The sequence below is a fragment of the Pezoporus flaviventris genome, unplaced genomic scaffold (genome assembly GCF_033815535.1).
Source record: "Pezoporus flaviventris isolate CSIRO_AGI_PZ_B2104156 unplaced genomic scaffold, CSIRO_AGI_Pfla_v1 ptg000006l, whole genome shotgun sequence".
Taxonomy (NCBI): domain Eukaryota; kingdom Metazoa; phylum Chordata; class Aves; order Psittaciformes; family Psittacidae; genus Pezoporus; species Pezoporus flaviventris.
The window spans coordinates 19,160,597-19,179,695 of record NW_026892554.1 but is presented as its reverse complement, the minus strand read 5'-3'; the positions used below and the strand labels follow the sequence as shown (position 1 = coordinate 19,179,695).

The window sequence follows — 19,099 nt, the reverse complement described above, 5'->3', positions numbered from 1 at the left end:
ACGTCTCATTTCTATTAGAGCTTTATACCTAAAAGCAAGATTTAGTCTGTGCTTTCAGTCAGAATACACCACCACACTTAAATCTGCCTTTTGGGCTCTTGTGTCAGACAGCATTGCTGCAGCCACGTGGCACACAGCACTGAAAGGCTGTAAATGTGCTCTTAATGTTGCACCAAGCAGCTTTGTGCCAGATCAGGTGTCAGTTGCCCTTTAGCAGCTGGTAGAAGTACACTGTACCATGTGCACTGCTAATTTGATGGAAATACTATCTGGCTGTTCTAGAAACAGATCAAATTAGTACTGTAAATGGTCCAGGAGTGCACAAACCTGGAGATAACTGTGGCTCTGAGCTTCCCTCATCCAAAATGTAAGCTGCCCACTGAAATTAGGTAATTGCTAACAAAGAATAAGTAATGACTAACAGACTCAAACTTCTTTGCCCTCTCTGCTTTCTTGCGGTAGATGGGGTGTTGCCATGTTGTTAATAACCTAGTCACGGGTAGGATGCTAATTCCTCTTCAAAATCTAATTACTGCACACAAGTATCCTTTTCTCTACAAAAACCAGTCCATAAGGCCCTGCAGGCCCCTGCAGCTGTTTGTGTTCCAGAAAGCCAGTGTGACCTAGCATCAGCCCTTGGTCTCTTTCTTCTTCCTGAGGAGCAAAACCCCAGCTATTCTATCTCCTTTAAACCTCAGCTACAGTGAGCATGCCCACCACATCCCAGCTGCACTATAGAAACACCTGTGATTAATACTGTCATTAATTTAAGAAGCTGGTGAATGGTAGTGACTGATCCTAATGCAGGCTTTTAGGTTTGTTTTTTAACAGCAGGCTCTGCTTTACTTTCTGAGCCTGAGAACTTGATTGTGCCCATAGCCCTGTGGCAGCAAGGAGACATGAAGGCTAAGGGCACCTTCCTGTTCTCCTTGCTCACTAGTAATTGAGGACAGATGAAGCTGTGTGCTTGATAACTGCCCTTGCTCTCAAGGCCTCAGTCTGTGCAAGTCAGAGAACAGAGCAAGAGAAAAGATGTGGTGTTGGGCAGCAGAGGTTGCTCTTCAGGCCTTTGCAGTTTGTCCTGTTCTGTGCAGGGTTGTTGCTAGTTCACATTGAAGGTTAACAGTGACCTTTCTGTGCAGCAGACTCTGTATAGTACTGATGTAGAGTCCCCTGGGTTCTCTGAGCCTGCACAGTTAAGCCAGCTAGCAATGATACAGCCAAGAGGTTACATAGTTCCAGAGAAAAAGGGCTATTTGTTATCTACCAGTTTTTAGGTTAGATGTTTCTTAATGGCCAACCAGGCTCCAACCTGATGTTGGTTTGTAATGAATCTCCTCTTGGCATCCATGTGCTTCCACTGAACTGCACATAGTAATCTGTGAGGTCTGAGCTGCAACTGGGAATCTTTGCCTAGAAAATTACCTCTGGAAAGGAGATTCAGACATTGAACGCACCTCTTGAAGAAACAGGATGCGAAGGAATCCAAGGTAAGACTTGCTGCTGTTTATGGCTTGTGTATATGGTCTGTCAACACTTTAAGCTGAAGTATGTCTGGGTTGTGTATAATGCAGACTTCAAGCCAGGGTCCTCAAGAAGATGGCAAGCACTTCAAACCTTGAGCAGCCGCTGTGCTCCTGCTGTTGCTGACTGCTCAGCTGTAAAGAGGTTGATTTCTTCCTTTTAGGTGGCTAGTTGTAACAAAATGCTAGAAGGAAGCTTGCTGTCTGTAGCCATGGACCTGTGAGTTTGGCAGGAGGTACCATTCTTTGTAGTAAAGCACTGTCTGCATTGGCTGGCCTCAAGCTGCGTCTCCTGGATCTCTCTGTTTCTGGTCTGACACTACTTTCACCAAGTTTTACTACTGGCTTATGGGCTCCTAATGCCATATGCAGGAGCTGAAATGTGTTCTGGGCCTCATGCTGCACTTGTAGACATTTCGTAAGTACATATGGTTGTCTTTGGTTAAGTGTTGTTTTTAAGAAGGTTTTCCTGTTCTGCTTTATCTGGTAAAGGAGAATAATACATGTATCTGTGTGGGGCAAATTGCCTACTTCCAACCTTTGAATTCGTGTTGCAGTTAAAGAAATAATAGAACAGATTACCACTACACTTTCTCATATCAATCTTATGGTCATGTTCCTCCAAACCGAAATCCATCTCAAAGAACAGCAGGTGTCAACCCCAGTTCCTTCCTATTCTGTTGTTCATGAGGGAAATGAGTCCAAAGCTTTCTTGCCACTCATATATAATGGACAGATAATGCCTAGTCTGGGAAGAGCTTGTGTGTGATCCCACCCAGAGCCAGAGCACTGTCAGTGTCAGTTAAAAGGTAGTTTGCTGATTGTGAATGGGCACTGAAATAAGAGTTAACCTGACAAACACACAACTTTGCCACTCTTTTTTGTTCCCGCATGTTGACTGGCACCACCTTGCCAAAAACTGGCAGTCACAATCAAAGGGGAGGTTCACCAGAAGTGTTACCCAAAAAGAATTTCAACCAAAAATGTTAGACTTCAGTTTAAGAATGCCTCCCACTGGAAAGGGCCCATTTCAGTTTCCCATCTTAGCTGAAAATTAAATGAGTACTTGAAGGGGTCAGTTTTGTTGCCCCAGGGTTACTAAGCTGAAGAGGAAACATTGAAAGCAATATTATTAGGGCAGTAACCTATGTTTGACCTTCCCGCTTTTCCTATTCATGGGGAGGGTGGGTGACACCTAAACTGTGGGTGTGCTCAGTGGGTGTGGGTATTTCTTGGTATCTCTGTTCTATTTCTGCCACACTGATAGGGCTAACTGCGTAGATATGGCTTGGTAATTACTTATCAGCCACACTGCAGTGTAAGGCAGAGGAGTAGTGAGAAGATATTGCTCCTGCTTTTCCTTTTCCGGACCAGTGTGGAGTTAGCATGTGGGATCCAAATGCTATGATGCTGGGTAGACTTTGAAGAATCTATAGCCTTTTGCACTTACAACAGTATTTACTTGACAGAAGAAGAGATAGGTAGAAAGGAAACCAGGTTCCTGAGTTTAACAGCAAAAAAAAAATAAAGGATTTGATGGGGTAGAAGCAGCAGGCACCATTCCACTGTCTACTGGGGATGTAGACCAATGGTACATGTTAGCAAAGACAATCTGTAACAGGATTTCAGGGTAACCAGAAGTGGGCATTGCAGTGGCTTGTGTGAGGCTGTCAGGGCCCCCAGAGTCTTAGCAAAACCCCTGTGTTGTACATAAATTAGAGGAGATGCATCTCATAATCTGCAAAATATCCACCTACATTTATTTCAGTATTCATTGGTTTATTACAGTTCTCTGGAAGGCTGAGTGTTGAAGAAGCCAATATATTAAATCCCATGCTTTAGGTTTTCTCTCATGCTGTACATAAGGAGCGAGTGGTAGTTGTCTCTGATAGCAGCATTTACACTGTGGTGGCCTAGCTGCAGGTTATTGTGGTCCATCTTTTCATCACTGTTCAGTTCAGATGTGGTCACAGAAACCTGTCATTAACACCTTCAGCCAGAAAGGAGCACTACTGTTCATATATCCTGCTGCCTTAAATGCCATTCAAATTCCTGCAGTTCCTCTGGGCCTCTGCTAATGTGAGGTACTAAGAGCCCTTCAGCACTGATGCATGATGACTTGGGGAAGTGTGGGAAGGACAAGTGTGCCTGTGCAAAGGACTGCAAGGAACTAAAGAAAAAGGGCTTGCAGCAACTTGAATTCCATTCTTGAAACAAGAAATTAGAACAAGGTACTGCAAGTGCCTCTGACCTTCATTCTCTCTCATTTAAGGGATAATTGCATTGACCATTATGGCTTTTTCTTCTGTGTAGAGTTCTCTTTGTTTTTCCTGCTGTGTCTTAGCTAACAGTTCCTCCCTGCTCCGTGCCTTTTGGGTAGCAATTTGATTAATCTTCATTGCGTTGGTTCAGTTTTGAGAGCTGAAACCTGGGCAAACAAGGTCATTCTGCCCCAGAAACAGTGTGCTCTCCTTCAGATTACATCTTTTATGTCATTTTTTCATTCTAACCATCTCGGAAATGCTGAAGAGGGAGAAGTGGCAGAAACTGCCTATCGATCCCTTGGGAAGTACAGTGGCAGCTGGAAACGTTCTTAAATACTAAACTAGAAAGACTGATAGGGCTGAAATCTGTGCAAGACAGTTAACCTGCGCAGTGTGACTCCTCTGAAGAGGGTTTGTTGAAGAACTAGCACATTAAAAGTGCCTGGAAAGGAACCAGGACGTTTCTGCACCAGCAATCCCAGAGGCTGGAGATAGATGCGGAAGCATCAGCCAGGTGGACAGAGGTGTTGAAAGGAGAATGCATTGATGACATGGGTATGCAGATTGCGTGAGGAGATGATAGGCACTTCTCTCTCGTGCTCAGAAGAGAAGGATCAGGGCAGTGCAGCACTGCTGGAGGCTTTGCTTGTTTGTTGTTTTTCTTGCTCTTTAAACATGAAAAATCCCAGGGAAGTGTCAGGGAAACCATCCAACCAAGGCAAAAGCAAGCCTTGGACTCATAATCTGCCCTCATTTTGCTGCCCCAGAATCCAGTGCAAAGCAGAAGCATGGGTAGCATGGATTTCATTGTGTTAGGAGATGGTTGTGATCAGGAGTGCCTTGTGTAGCACTGGTACTGATGTGTATAGCCTGTGCAGTGAGAGGAAGGGATCCATGGCAGAGAACGTGGCTGCCGTGACCATGAGGGTGGCTCACAGGCTGGCTGGAGGTGGTCCTCCATCCGGGAGATGTAGCACTTGCTTCCTGGGTCTTTTTCCTTTAGTGCAGTTCAGTTCTGGGCAGGATTTTCCTCCCGGATTCATGAAGCTTTGCAACACTGATGACCGCACAGTGTGCTGAGAGGAGGAAGGGCTGTGGTAAGGACCAACACTCCTAATTGGGTTTTGCAGACAGTGTAGGTCAAGAGGTGCTGGGATGGGGCAGGAGGAAGGAAGAGGAAAGCATGGTCAGTTGGTTATTATGTCCTGACTGGTAATTGTAGAAGACAGTATTATGGGTTGCCCTCGGTCAGCTGGAGTGACCTTGTGTGCTGTTTGTTTTCAGTAATAGAGTATTTTTGAAGTCTGAAGACTGGGGCTTCTTTTCATCAAAGCTTTTCCAGATAAGAGCCTGGCACAAAGCCTCGCTGCCCATTCCGTTCTGCTGTCCACCAGCCATCCTCATTTTCTTCAATGACAACTATGATGTCTCCTTCACTGATGTCCAGCTCATCCATGTTCTGAAAGGAGACCAGAACAGCAATGTGATTATTAGCCTGAGAGCACAGGAGGGACCAGGCATGTGCCTGGTCATTTGGGTTTGGGCTTTTTTACCCTGCCTTTCATCAGAAGTCTGCCCTTCTGGTTGGAAAAGATCCTGAAATACCAGCCAGTGAGGGGATTAAACACTTGCTGAGGTGGTTGTTTCCTTACTATCCTCAAATTTCTCCACCCTCTGTGGGAGCAGCTTGACTGTTATATCATTGGGGAAGGCTGGAAGGGGTTAAATACAACTATCCTGAACCAGCTAACTGTGACCCTTGTGTAGTCTGCATTGCACAGCTTAATTCCCAAGGGAGATGATAACAGTGTCTCTGCTAATCCAGGCCTTAAATAGGTCTCTTGGTTCTTTTAATACAGAACAGCAGTGACCAGAGGAGGTCCAGCAACTTTTCCTGAGCTAGGTAACTTTTATATCCAGGGCCAATGGAGGAAGCTGTCTCTGAGCTCTCAGTCAGCTCTCAGTCCCTTCAGTGGGTCTGTCCTATTTTCCATAGGAAACCACTTTGCTACCTGCAGTGTAGTAAAATAGAAAACAGAGTAAGAGAGGCTTCCTGATACATTTGTCACATCAGCTACATCTAAATTTAATGTACCTGAGTAGGTACGAACGGACTCAAAACTGGGAGGCCTCCGTATACCTTATACTGAAAGTAGTAACAGGCACTTTTCTCAGCAGGGAAAATCTGTGTGTGTCATATTTTTAAGGCAACTCCTGGAGTAAGGATCTGACAGAGAGATGCGGCAGTCTCCTCGGGAGGTACTTTCAGCTGTGCTTGCATGACATTTCAGGCAAATAGTAAATGAGTGTTTAAAACAAAGCAAAACAAAGCCTATATCATAAAGGGTGTCAGAATGCTGCTGTACCCAAGAGAAAGCTCTCCTTTCCAGCCCTTTCACCGTTTCATCTGCCTGCCTATTTTGTCACACGCCAGCATTTCTTCCATGTTGGCTGTTGATGGCAGGTCCCTTAGAGCAGGGGTCTCCCTGAAGACCTCCTGGCTGCTGCTCCTTCTGTTGATCCAATGAAACAAACCTTTAAACTGACATGTAATTAAACTGTTAAAGTCCCACTGGGGGGTAATGATTTAACAAGAGTCCAAGAGGTTCTGGAGTCCATCTGAACAAAAAAATACTCATCACCAGCCCATTTATAGCCTTTTACTAACAGTATTATGCCGAGATAGGCCTGGAGCCAGTGTGAGTTCAATATTCCCATTAATGATGCAGGTTGCTCCATATAATAACCTTTTGGTACATGGACCACGTCCAGTGTGATTCTGCAAACTGCAACATGGATGTACAGGGAAAGAGTGTCTTTTATGGGGATTCAGTCCTCTCCAGCATGGAAAGCCAGTGTGTTAAACGGGAGCAGGACTCTCCAGGTGATAAGTGAAATCAAATGGAGTTCCTAGACAAGCATCTCTCACATATTCTTACATGAGGAATCTATAGCCATTTTCCTTAGGAAAACATTTCACAAGAGATGGAATTTCCAAATACACAGTACTGCGTACTTAGTCATCATTTCCTAAAAAATAACATTTTCCTTGTGTTTGTGGTCTCCTGTATCTCTAGAAGGAGGCAGTAACAGCTCAGCAGTAATTTAGGGGTGATTGCACTAATGTGTAATCAAAAAATCTTATTGTTTCATCTTGAGGCAGCATCATCTAATGATGTGTGCCAGGAACTGGCATTGCGTTTCCTGGCTTCTGCATGTGACCTTGACCAATAATCCTCTAAGTGTCCCTGCCTGCAAAGTGAAGATAACACCTCCTAAACAGAATCAACACTTTCAAGATGTTGCACATCAGATCAACATCATCTATTTTAAATCTGATGCTGTGAGATATGCATTTTAAAGCCTTTCGTTACCTGGGCTGTGTAGTCATAAAGTACTCTGTAGTCCTGTGATGCCGTGATTCTAGCCTGTTGATTTTCAAAAATGGATGCATAGACCCCATCTGGTTTCTCTGCTACGGGGGGGGAAAAGACAAAGGTAAAACCTACCCACAGAAACAAAAAGTTCAGTTGCTTATACACGCATGAGATCATATGCAAGAGTTCACAAATACAAGGGTGTCTGTTCTGTCTCTCTCTGGAGATGTACATGTATAGAAAAGCTGCTGTGAACTGTATGTAAAGTCCTACACACAAACTGTCCCATTGATAAGATGACAGTACACCCTTTGGATTTAGTGGGAGGTCGGACGCTAGCTTTAGCCTCATCCAGGTTGGGAAAAATGTTTATCCTGGGGAAGCACAATGTCCCGAGAGGGAAACGCTGTGGTGAAAGTGGTTTAAAATGGTTGCAGCTGGTGGGATCAAATTCTGGCAGTTCAGTGACTCACACAGGGCTTTTCTTTTTCCCTAGAGAAAAACGGCAAGCGCTGTGCCGATGGGTCAGCGGACATTTGCTGGTAGCTTACATAGCTCCCAGATAGCTGTTTGTCACTGACGTCACTTTCTTGGCAGACGTTGGTTTAATCCAGCTTGTCATAATTAGGGCAACCTCTTATCTCCTCCCAGCATCTGCCTGGGAGCTTCCCCAGCCACTGGGGTGAGCACAGTTTCCCCACAGCGACTCCTTTGTGGGATGATAACGCTCTGACGGTGCACGCAGCACCCAAGGTGCTTGTACTTTCCCCCTTTCTATCCCTGGGTTAGCTGTCCTGCTCTAAGGAGCGCTGTCAGCTCCTGGACTTCCCAGATATTGAAAGGCAAGCATGGGAGCAGTTGAAAAAGCTGAACACAGAGGGAGTTTGCCATTCCTGCGGGCCTTGCCCTGGGAACACTCTCCCCTCATGTCCCTAGCCTAAGGGAATTCAGGAGTGACTACCCTCAACTGCTCAGCACAGCATTGCTCTACATGTGCAGCTCCAACTGGTGTTTGGTAGCACTGGAGGGTCCCCCCTGGCTGAGCACCAAATGCAGCAAGTTAAGATAGTCTGGGCTTCATTTCTGGGTGCCCAAGCAGGCAGGTCTGACAAAGGAAATCGATATGGGGTGTTTGTAAAACTGTTCTAAACCAGCTTTTTGTTTTCTTTGAGCAGAAATCACAGTTAAAATGGTTTTGGTTTAAACGGAACCATTCAAAGTGTCATCAGCTGTTACTTTCTGCATAGTCAAAGTACTATGCCTTAAATAGCGTGTTAAATGCCTGGTTGCAATGGTTACAATAAGACAGTGTAACTGACACAAGGTGGATATTTGCCTTCATAAGGCATGAACCTGGTCTGTTAGGAACTATGTATTCTCATAGGCTTTTTAGAGGTAGTGTATTCTACTTTAGGAGAAAACTATTGCCTAAGATGGATTGTGGTGTTCTGAATGTACAGTTCCCCCTTGCCTAGACAGTGGTTTTGAAGATCTTATGGATTATTTGGCACTTCAAACTGGGAACTTTGTTTAATACACATCCAAGCTAGATTCATTTCCAGGCTTCTCTTACTCTTGACTGCTGACGTGAATATCTGCTGTGCCATTTGTGCTCCATGTCAAAGCTTGATTTAGCAATGTGATCTAAAACAAGCACATCTGGTAAACCTATTTCCTGAAGAGGCATACCGAGAGGAGGGGCTGAAGGAGTGGCACTTTCCGTGTTGTGTTTGCTGCTTCCATGCAGTAGTCCAGAGAATCTGCAGAACGAAAAGAAACCAATGACAAAATGAGTGAAGAGGACTGGGTATGAGCATTCCTTCTTCTCAGCTGTCTGACTCAACCTTCCCTCCATCTGCTGCAGCACTGGGTAGATGTCACCTCTTCCTGTGGCTGTCTATTTTCATTTCTGCTGCAGATAAATTTATCGTCAGTTAAAAATACACTTAAAAAATGCAACAGAATGCTGAACCATCAGCCATCACTGAACTATGCATAAATGGCATCAGATAGTATTTTATTGTTGATCTGAAGGCACCAAAGTGCAAAACTCCTTTTATTTGACAACATTAATATGGGGAGAATTATCAGTTGTTTAGAAGAGATTACTATTTTTAAGGAAAACTGGTGCAATTTAAAATCCAAAGCTTGTATAACAGCCTTTCTGAAAACTGAGTCTAAGGAGGAAAAAAGAAGATATTTATTTTTAATCTATCCCTAGTTCTATATCACTGCTGGGTACTGGAAACTAAGTGAGGAAATGGATTAGGATTCTGAACCATAGGTAGAAATGGCATTGCTTGCTTTAGCATATTTAAGGGGTCTGATTTTCCAGCTGGTAAATACTCAGTGTTAATGGAAAATAGACACCCAAGCTCAACAGTTTCTGCACAACTCAGGCTGAACCTCTCTTGGCTACTTGCCCATGCAGAGCAGTTATATTCTACACAGCAGTACAATTGTCTTCTGTGACTGTATAGGATGCAACATTAGAACTCATTGTTACAGAAGATCCGGTTTCCAGCTGTAAAACAGAGCATTGTATATAAACCTTACCAGCTCCCTAACAAGCCTGAACCACACTTTAAATGGGACATCACAGCCTGCTGCTTGTCTTTGCTGTGTAATAAGGCTTGTCAAAATACAAAGCTCTTCTACTTTAAATGTGATGCCATTCCCACTGTGAATTAGTCATTTTGGTATAAAATATTTAAACCCAGAGATCGACCATGCTCTTCTGCTGATATAACTGCATCCATGTGACAGCATTTACAGCCTAAATGGATCAGAGAAAGAGAAATTGCCTCCCTAATCATCACAGTTATTCCACTCGGTGCTTTTCCCTGTGGTCTAGCTACAGAGAGCAGCTCTTTGTTCCGCTCAGCTGGGCGGTGCAGTAAGCCAGGAGGTATTGCCGAAAAAGACAGCTCTCCCCAGCCCCTGTTCCCAGCAAGATTCACCTTTACCCTCCCTTGAACAAAGTGGTTTTGTTGCTATGTGCCATGACTCACTAGGAAAGAGGAAATAAGTGACTGCTATCTGCTGCTGGCCAACTAATTGTTTTATGAACACATCCCCTGGTTCTCTTCCCACTAGGCTATGGCAAAATTACTCTCACTCTGGTTTTAATAGGTTTACTTCTCCTGTCAAGTTATATTTATTGGTATGTATGTGTTGCCACAGTAAAGGAAGTAATAATTTTGCAGGTCCTGTTTCCTGTCATCAAACATTGCTGTTCATACAGAGAAATACCTGCTCTGGGAACTGAAGTTTGCCACTCACCTTTTCATCATCCCACAAGACTGGGTTGGACTGCTGTTGTTTCTGTTTGCTTCTTTGCTGTAGTAGTTCTCATATCCTATTGCATCTGCAGCAGGGTGATAAAAATGAGATGTACACATGGGCAGAACTTTTTTTCTCCCCCCCAACAATGCAACCCACCGTTGCAACCACTGGGCTGCTGGAGCAAACTGCAATGCAGCACCTATCTGCACTAGCCTATAATGTGGCTGGAGCAGCTCGGGAGGACCTGGGGACTTGACAGAAGCAATTCATGTGATTGTAAGCAGATATGTCTGTGGTAGAAAGGCGTGCTTGATGTGAGATGAGCACAGTCAAGGTCCTGAAGAACCGTTCTAATAGCTGTGGCTAACCCTAATGCAGAAGGCAGTTTCCTCCGTGACTGTTTCTTCTGTTGCCTCGAAGCTCAGGATTTAAGGGAGCGGAGCATGGTGACTGTAAGCCTGAGACCATGTTCATGAGACAATTGGCTGTAGTGTTTTTGTTTTTTGTTTCTCTTTCTTTTTCTCAATGTATTGAGGCAGGAATTTTTGTCAGAGCTGGGAGATTTCTGAATCTTATTGCCAGGAGCAGTAATGAGCAATTTTCTGGTCTGTGCTTGATCTTGAGTGTCTCTACCTTTCATATCTCCCTTGTCAGCCTTCCGAGAGCTGATTTGCCATTTACCCAGAGATATTTGGGTTTTGTTCTTAAACACAGTTATGTTACAGTTCCTTCACTCTGCCCCATGGTGGTGTTAAGGGTGAAATTGAGACCATTTCCAAGTCTAGCTTTACAGCTAAAATAGTTACACATGGATTTATTTCTTTTTCACCTCCTGGCTCCCAGTGTGGTTGCTTAGAGCTGCTGGCCACATGCCCTTTCTGCCTTCTGTGTGTTAAAGCCAAACAAACATGAGTGAAGTCTGTGATACCATATTATCTCAGTTCTGATACCAGCAAATTAAGACTTTGGCATTGGACTTGGGCTAAAGGTTATGTTGACATTCTCACATTGGGTCAGCCAAGATCATAAGTAGAGCAGGCACGTACAACTAGTGTGAAGAATCCCTGCAAATAAGATTGAGTGTAATTAGTGAGCTTTCTGAGCATTTTAAGGGTCTCCTACTGCCCTTCTAGGTTGTTACCTTGGTAGTTCCTACTCTATAATGATTGCAAGATGAGGTAGAAGAGGGGAATGAGCAATCGCATCAAGAAACTGATAGACTGATGAAGGTCTGCTACTCAATGCAAACCACACGTGGGCTTTCTCCTGCATTCTGCAAATAATAAAACAGATCAACGGGTCACTGTGTGCTACTGTGCAAACTCATTAGCCAGAGCTATGGAGATACAAGGATGTTACTTCCAGAACATGACGCCTTCTAGGTGGCAAAAATAAAAAAGCAACCCAAAAAGCCCCAAAACCCATCAAAAAAGCAAGGCAGTTCTTTCCTTGCTTTTCAGAAAGCTCACAAGGGTTTTTCCCACCTATTTCTTATTAGAAATGAGTCCTGACATAGCCAAGAGCTGTTTGCAGAAAATTGCCTAGGCAACTGGAGAATGAGAAATCTCACATAGGAAAAAAAACAACTAGCTGAGAATTACAGATTTCTTAGTATACAGAAGTTGTTTCACACTGTTGCAAAGCACAGTACTCCCTTCTGCTAGTGCAAATGTAGTTTTTCCTTGGTAAATGCTCCTATATCAGTGAATTTAAATCCCCTATGTGCAGAAGAATAAACTATAGCAGCAAAATGACATCCAGTGCACCAGTATCAATATATTCCTTTAAAATATTTCTCCCAATTCTTAATTGTTGCAGGTGTAATGATGGAAAAGGCTGAGTGAAAACCAGGCTCAGTGCTCAGTCAGTAGCAGCATCCAGCTCTGATGAAGAAGTTCCTGGGGTGCAATTGCTGCCAGCTCCAAGCTCTGTGATGAAATCAAAGGGGTGTATGTTGCTCCTGTATGAGATAACTATCCCCTGGGACAGGGATGTCGAACACCCTGCTGATATTTGTACCTATACAACTCCTGGCATGCCCAGGTTTTATCAGTATAAAGTTTTCTTATGCCTGCATAGCTTATTCCCCACTCCGAATTGGAGCGAGCTCTGTTGATACTGTTGAGGGCATACTGAGGGCATTTCCTGTTTGACCTAGCAGTGTGGTGTTAGAGCAGATAGTGGAAGTGAACCAGTATTTGTGCACAGATTAAAAACAATGGAGGAAGAGATCTTTTCAGCATCGATATGTGTCATGAACTGATGAAGAGATGAAATACGGCTTTTTTTTCTCCTTTTATAAAGGCTGTGAATCTTTGTTTACTGCAGCAGCTGCACAGAAGTGCAAGCACCACTCAGTCTGTAAGTATCTTGTATTGCCTGTTGAAGTCAGAGGCTGTATCTGGCCATGTGAAACATTAGATAGCCTCCTTTCTCATGATGTGTGTGGAGAATTACCCTGGAGCAGCATGTGTTCATTTTACAACTGCTTTTAGCTCTTGGTATCTCAATCTCCATTTCAGCGCAGAGGTTTTGATCATTGAAGTCAATGAAAAGGCTGCTTTGGCTTGAATGGGCAGTTTGTGAGCCTTGCATTGCTTCTGCATGCAAATGTTCATTCAGCATTTCCCCCAACTAGAGTCTTGCCTTTATACAGACAACTTCCTGAGGGGCCAAAAGATGTTATTGCCCATTGGGCAGGTGGAACAAAACAAAATAGAAAGTCTGGTCTTTTCTGTGCTGCAAATGAAGAAGGCAGCATCTCTGTCAAGGGGATACCATGGTGCAGTTACATGGTAAGTTGGCTCTGACTTGTCACCACTGCAGGAAATTGAGGTTGCCATCTCTGCAAGGCAGTTTGCCACCTCCTTAGTGGCGTCAGCTCAGCTGTACTGTGAAATGAGCCTGGTTGCAAAGCCAAAACAACTTCTCTTTTATTTTTTTCCAGTTTTGGAGGGTTATTTTTGAGTGGCTCATCCATCTATGCCACTTACCATGCCACACAGGGAGCGGTGGCAGCACAGCGAGCAGGAAGTGAGCCATGGGCGGGTGGCAATGAATAGCGGGAGCACAAGCTCCAAAGGACATGTACTGCACCAACTGCAGCCTCAGCCTCCCGGGTGACTCATCAGACAAGTCCAATAGGAATAATTACCTGGAGGCTGTGTTCCTGTCATTTTAGTCTTAATGAAGTAGTCTATGTCTGACTCTACAACGCAGTTCTCCAAGCTTAACCGAACCTCTTCATACAGCTACAAAACAGAACCCAAGAATTGAATTTAATTTGTAACATTTCACATTCAATCAATGAGTAATGCTCTTCTAAACATTTTCCCCTTAAGAGACACTTTATACTTGGTGCGTGTCAGACCTGGATGGATCTTCAGCCTGTCCCCCATACAGACGTTCTTGTAAACACAGTTGTTTATTTGTGCTCTGGATATTCTTTTAAGAGAGGATGCTGCAAGCAGTCCAAGGCTTTTCAATGCAAGAAAGAAATCAGTAGCAGGAAACAACCATTCAGAGTCAAAACTGGTATGTTCTTTGTCTTCCAATTTTGAGACCATGAGTGGATGCCTTCCTGAAAGTTGTGCCTCAGCCCAAATATACTCAACTGAGCGTTCTGGTAGCTGGAAGCACACCCAACAAACTGAGGGGAGGAGACATGTAAGTGTCTATATCCAGGCATATATCTTGTTTACATCTAGAAGGGAACAAGCTAGTTTGAGAATACTCCCCCCTCACTGAAACTGCACAACAGCCAGTTTGCTGTCAGCAGGCACAGAGAACGGCAAGCTAATGCTGTACTGCTAGAGCACTCTTTTCCTCCTCTTCCTCCTCTGCATGAAAGTTACTTGGCAGGTGCCCCTACCTCATCATCCTTCACACACTGCATGGAGAGCTGGTTGCAGTGAACCCACAGCGAGTTGCGGAGGATGGTGATGCGGTCACACTCCTGGAGCTGGAAGACCTAAAGCCAAAGAGAGGATGTGATGTAGCCTCATGGTAGTTAGTTATTTACATTGCAGGCAACAACAGGGCCAAGCTGGTAAGTCTGCAAACTGTTCTGAAGGATCCTTTGTAAAGGATGTCTTTACAGCTACTGGAGGAGCTGCATCTACTTCCTTGTGCTCAAGAAGTCGTTTTAATTGATTGCACCAAATCAAAGTTATGTATTATAGACAAAAACAAAGCAGGGGAAAGGAATCAGGATCTGGATTTGGCTGCCAGGGATTTCAGAGTTGAGGTCCAGTCTGCTCTGAAATCTTGATGTTTAACAGATCAGTAGAGTACTAGCATGAAAAGGTATTTACATTAGAGGAAGAGCCAGAACTATCCATCTCTGCCTTCTAAAATGGCTTTCCATACTCTTCTCTTTTGAAACTACGTGAGACTCTCTGGAGTTGCCTCTCTTCATTTCTAAGGTTCTTTTCATGGTAAAGTGAAGGCATTTTTCGTTCTTCAGAGTTTAGTCCCTGCCTTCATCTGACTGATTTTTCTCCTGTTGTTGCACAGCTTGGGAAGAATGAAGGGGGAAGAGAGAGAAGTGTGAACTGAGCTGGGGGAAGAGGCAGATCAACTCTTACTTGAAGAACTTAGATCAGGGTGGTTTGATATTTTTTTAAAGTTCTACTTCTATAAGTAGAACATAAATTTTTGGTTTCTAAGAGGTGTGAAACGCTCAGATGCTTCCAGCCATCTGTTTCCATCACCATTTGCTAGTAATTATGTCCAGAACACCACAAATGTGTACAGTATTCTGCAGAACATTTAGTTGGGTGTGCTGCCTGCCATGTAATATCTTGCCATCTAAAAACTAAACAGCAAGAAAGGAGTCCATCAGGGGAATAAGCTGGCCTTGGGATCAGTTTCTGAGAGAAAACAGAAAAAGCTTTTACCTGAATGAAGGGTGGAGAATGAGTATTTCAATATCCATTCTGAATACAAAAAGACAATCTCTGCAGCCTGGCCCTGCAGGGGCTGCTGAAATAGCACGAGAGCTCACTGGGAATTCTCCAGGTAAATGATGTCCTGTCAGGAAATGCAGCTCGGCAAAGAGGGAAGCGTAGTGACTCTGGGCTTGTCAGGTCCTTAGCAAAGCAGAGCTGGGTGTTGTGTTAGACACATCCCTCGTGCTTGTGCAATAGACTGACAGTGAACCTGGACATCTCGTTCCAAGGAATACAGCACTGCTCCTCTCTGTTCCATTGCTGCCGCTTGCTAGCCAATAATTTGGGGTATGGGTGTGCAGCGCTCAGCTAGAGACCTAAGTGACTTCAGCACTTCCACATTCTCCACTATGAAGCCAGAAGCTGGGGATCTTAAGCTGCTTTTTGTGCTAGTTACTAGTTTTAAATGCCTCAAAAAAAATCTCTCAGTTCTTGTCTCTACAAGCACCTTTAAAAGATGTCCAAGATGCCCTTCCTTTATGAATGAGTTCAGCAGCAGGCAGGCCGCAAGCTCTGTGGCTCTTCAGAATTTAGCCATGTGAGAGAAATGAAGTGCGTTTGGTTGTGGAAGAGCTCACTTGTTCATTGGCTTCTTTAGAAGGGGGGAAATTAAAGCATGACTTTCCGGTCCTCCCTGATAGGGAATATTGAAGAGGAAGCAGAGAACTGACAAGCTATGCTCCTGGCATTTTATTTTATGTGGAAGTAAAGCCTGCAACAAGTAAACATAGCAAAATCATACTTCAGCAGATGGGCAAATGTACTTGAAGGATTAATATGATCAAATATGTGGCTGATTTGGGTGTCAGCCAGTTCCTGTAAGTTGTTGTGCAAAGCTTACTAGGCAAGCACAGATCTCCTCACCCATCCTCAGCATAATGGGAAGAGACTTCACCACCACCTTTCAACTGAAAGATTAGTCCATGGCAGAGGGCAGGTGAATATAAAGTGCTGCGCAAAAGAAAGACTCTGAAAGGAATCTGTTTGTTAATTTTTAATTAATTAATTAATTTCTTGTTTCTATTTTGAAATTCACTTTTAAAACTGAAAATGAATTTTCCTGTCTACATTTCTGTGCACTTTCTACTGGTACTGCATTTTGTCACAAAGCAGTTACTTGAGAAACAACCTTGTCTTGGCTGTGATGGATCATTCCTAAAGCTACTGTAGTCTTATGTTTAGTTTTGGGTGAAAACTGGCACCAATAGATTGTACCAGGTCATACATTGCTCTGCTTCTCACACCTCTGCACTGATTCCCCTCCTTTGTATTTACATACATATGCTGGAGCAAGCAAGGAGAGAGCAGGCAGGACAACTAGCAGCTATGTCTAAATCAACTCCAGCTTTTGCAGTATTTTTGCAAAGACATCTACTGAGACTCCACATAGAGCAAACAGGAAAACCCTTGGGGCCAAATCTCAGGTCTAAGCCTGATACCTGCAAGTAAGATCAAATACAGAGCACACAAATACATCACTGCGAAAGTCAATGTTTACCTGGCAGGTTTTGATATGTTCCTGTTCCCACTCTGTCCTGACCTTATCCAGCTGCTCAATGTTCTGTTTGTACACATTCTCTGTAAACACACACACACATAATAGAAATCCAACAGTTAGGGGAAAAAAATGATATGGCCTTTTTCTTTTCCCTTCTATTGGGACTTTGCTGTGGTTCTTGCACTTTAGGCCTGTGGTTTGCTAGAGTATTGCAAGAATGCGTGAGTTTGAAACTGGTGGGCCACAGGATATTTGGGGGTTTCTTCTTTGTGACTTTATACTAGAGTGAAGAGGATTCTCTCTGTGTGGTTTGCAGATCACCTGTAAACTTCACAGTGGGGATAATGCAAATTGGAGATGAAGAGCCTCAGTGCTTGAGCACTGAGCATCCTTAGGCTTGCTCTGTGCTGAGCCAGCCAGGTAAAATGTGCTTTAGTGTAAACTCTTACATGAGCAGTGAGGGGCAAGTCTGAACTCATGAACCGGCTCAGGTGACTGTTGGCCTGTCCTTCTGGACATGCACTGTGTTCCTGCCTGGAGAATGCTACCATGCTCATGCACGGGGAACCTGGGGACTGCATATCTGGTTTGGGCCAACTGAGAGCAATTTGAGTATCATTCTTCTGTGCTTTCAAACTTGTTTTAAGGGAGCTTTTATTTCTTGGGTGAAGTCCCTAAAGGAGGTCTACGAATTCCGTAATGAAAGGAGGAGACTTGCATTCCCACAAAGGAAAGGAAATGCAGGGGACTATCAGGTTGCTGTTCTTTAGAAGCTGCTTCATTAATCTCTGAGTGTAGGTGCCTTTGGGAAACCTGACTTCAAACAGAGGCAGCCAGGATGCTTTGGATGTTGTTCTTTCAAAATCAGCATGCTGGCAGATCTTTGCTGAAAGAAATCTTAGTTCAGTTGCAAAGAGAGCATCACCTGCTTCATTTGCTGCGTCTCTGCATTGCTTGGCTTTGTTCTGACTCTGAAACAGGAAAAGAAAGACCCCAAATTAATTTCTGACCATATGGTTTGCTGCTGGCCCGTTTTTTTTTTTGCTGCCAGCTCCCTTTTCCCTTCTCAGATTTGCAGACACTGTCCTGCCTTTATGTGTGGTTCTGTTGAATGTGTGCTATGGAGAGGCAGGGACCAGAATTTCACAGATGCAGCTATGGGTCCACTGACTTCAAGGGAAATCTGGCAATTTACATCTTTCCATGCAGACATCCCTGCCACAGGAGCTTGGTGCCAGCACGATCCAGCCTGAATCTTGTTTCTGTTGGCTGAATTGGTTTTTCTTAAGTATTTGATGTGCTTTTCTAATAGATAACTTACAAGCAGAAATAAATGGCAGTTGAAATTCTTCATCTTCCAAAGCTACTTATTTAACACAGATGAAAAGAATACAGCCTTTATAATACTTATAAATACTTATAATACAAATACCAAAGCATTTCCCAGGCCAACTCAGAAGCCTAAAAGCAAAATTCACACCAAGTAGAACTTTTCCTTTTTAAAACCCTGCAGCGTTTAGCAAACAGGACTACAGCTATTACTGACAGCTCTGTACTCCCAGCTCCTTCTGCACAGATGGTGATGACAGTACATTAACACACGACTCTAGACATCAGTGTAATACATTCTTCCATTCTGCCCTTCAAGACAAGACTCAGGTAGGGGTTCCTATGACCATATTCCTCATCACAGCTGGTTGGAAAATGTGTAGTAAGCTGGGAACATAAGCTTCGTTCTTACCTGCTTCCTGACCCAAACTGTTTGCGAGTGCTGCACAGAATTAAACAGCCCGCAGTGTTTCTTGTGGGATGCCTCTGCACATTTCAAATGTGCTGGCATGTGTGTGGCAGTCATGGCAAGGAAGCACCCTGGGATCCTTCTGCATGACAGGAGCTGGGTCAGGTTTTGATGCCATTGAAGGTGCTAAGTGTTCCGGTGTCATTTCAGTAGGGCCAGGATTTCACCCCCTCTCTGCAGCTAAGCTGGAGGGTTTTGTTCATCAAAGATTAGCAAATGCTGGAAATAAAATGCGAAGTTGTGATGCTGTTTTTAGAGCCTCCATCCCCCTGCTCCTTGAGATGATTTTTGATCCTTTTTGCTTACACTGCACTGATTTTTATCGAGCCAAAGGGAGTTCATTTATTTTGTTTTCTCCATCTGTTCCGCTGTAAAATGTTCCCATTAAAAGTTAGTGAATTGTCA

At 43.9% G+C, this 19,099-nt stretch overlaps 1 protein-coding gene across 4 annotated transcripts in view; it reads right to left on the bottom strand.

Moving 5' to 3' along the window:
• The window catches only part of PSTPIP1 (proline-serine-threonine phosphatase interacting protein 1), a 469,822-nt gene that overhangs the window by 413,914 nt on the left and 36,809 nt on the right, over positions 1-19,099 (bottom strand). The window contains exons 8-15 of one of the 4 annotated variants that reach the window (XR_009742255.1): positions 17,822-17,867; positions 16,897-16,976; positions 14,321-14,419; positions 13,604-13,700; positions 10,447-10,531; positions 8,854-8,924; positions 7,162-7,262; positions 4,639-5,246 (exon numbers count right to left, since the gene is read on the bottom strand). Coding sequence is in view for 3 of the 4 variants with exons in the window: in XM_061447300.1 (XP_061303284.1) it covers positions 5,115-5,246; positions 7,162-7,262; positions 8,854-8,924; positions 10,447-10,531; positions 13,604-13,700; positions 14,321-14,419; positions 16,897-16,976; positions 17,822-17,867 (711 nt within the window). In the remaining variant the exon portion in view is untranslated. Of the gene's footprint in view, positions 1-3,753; positions 5,247-7,161; positions 7,263-8,853; positions 8,925-10,446; positions 10,532-13,603; positions 13,701-14,320; positions 14,420-16,896; positions 16,977-17,821; positions 17,868-19,099 lie in introns of those variants that run through there. The other 3 variants (XM_061447301.1, XM_061447300.1, XM_061447303.1) reach the window with 3 other exon arrangements.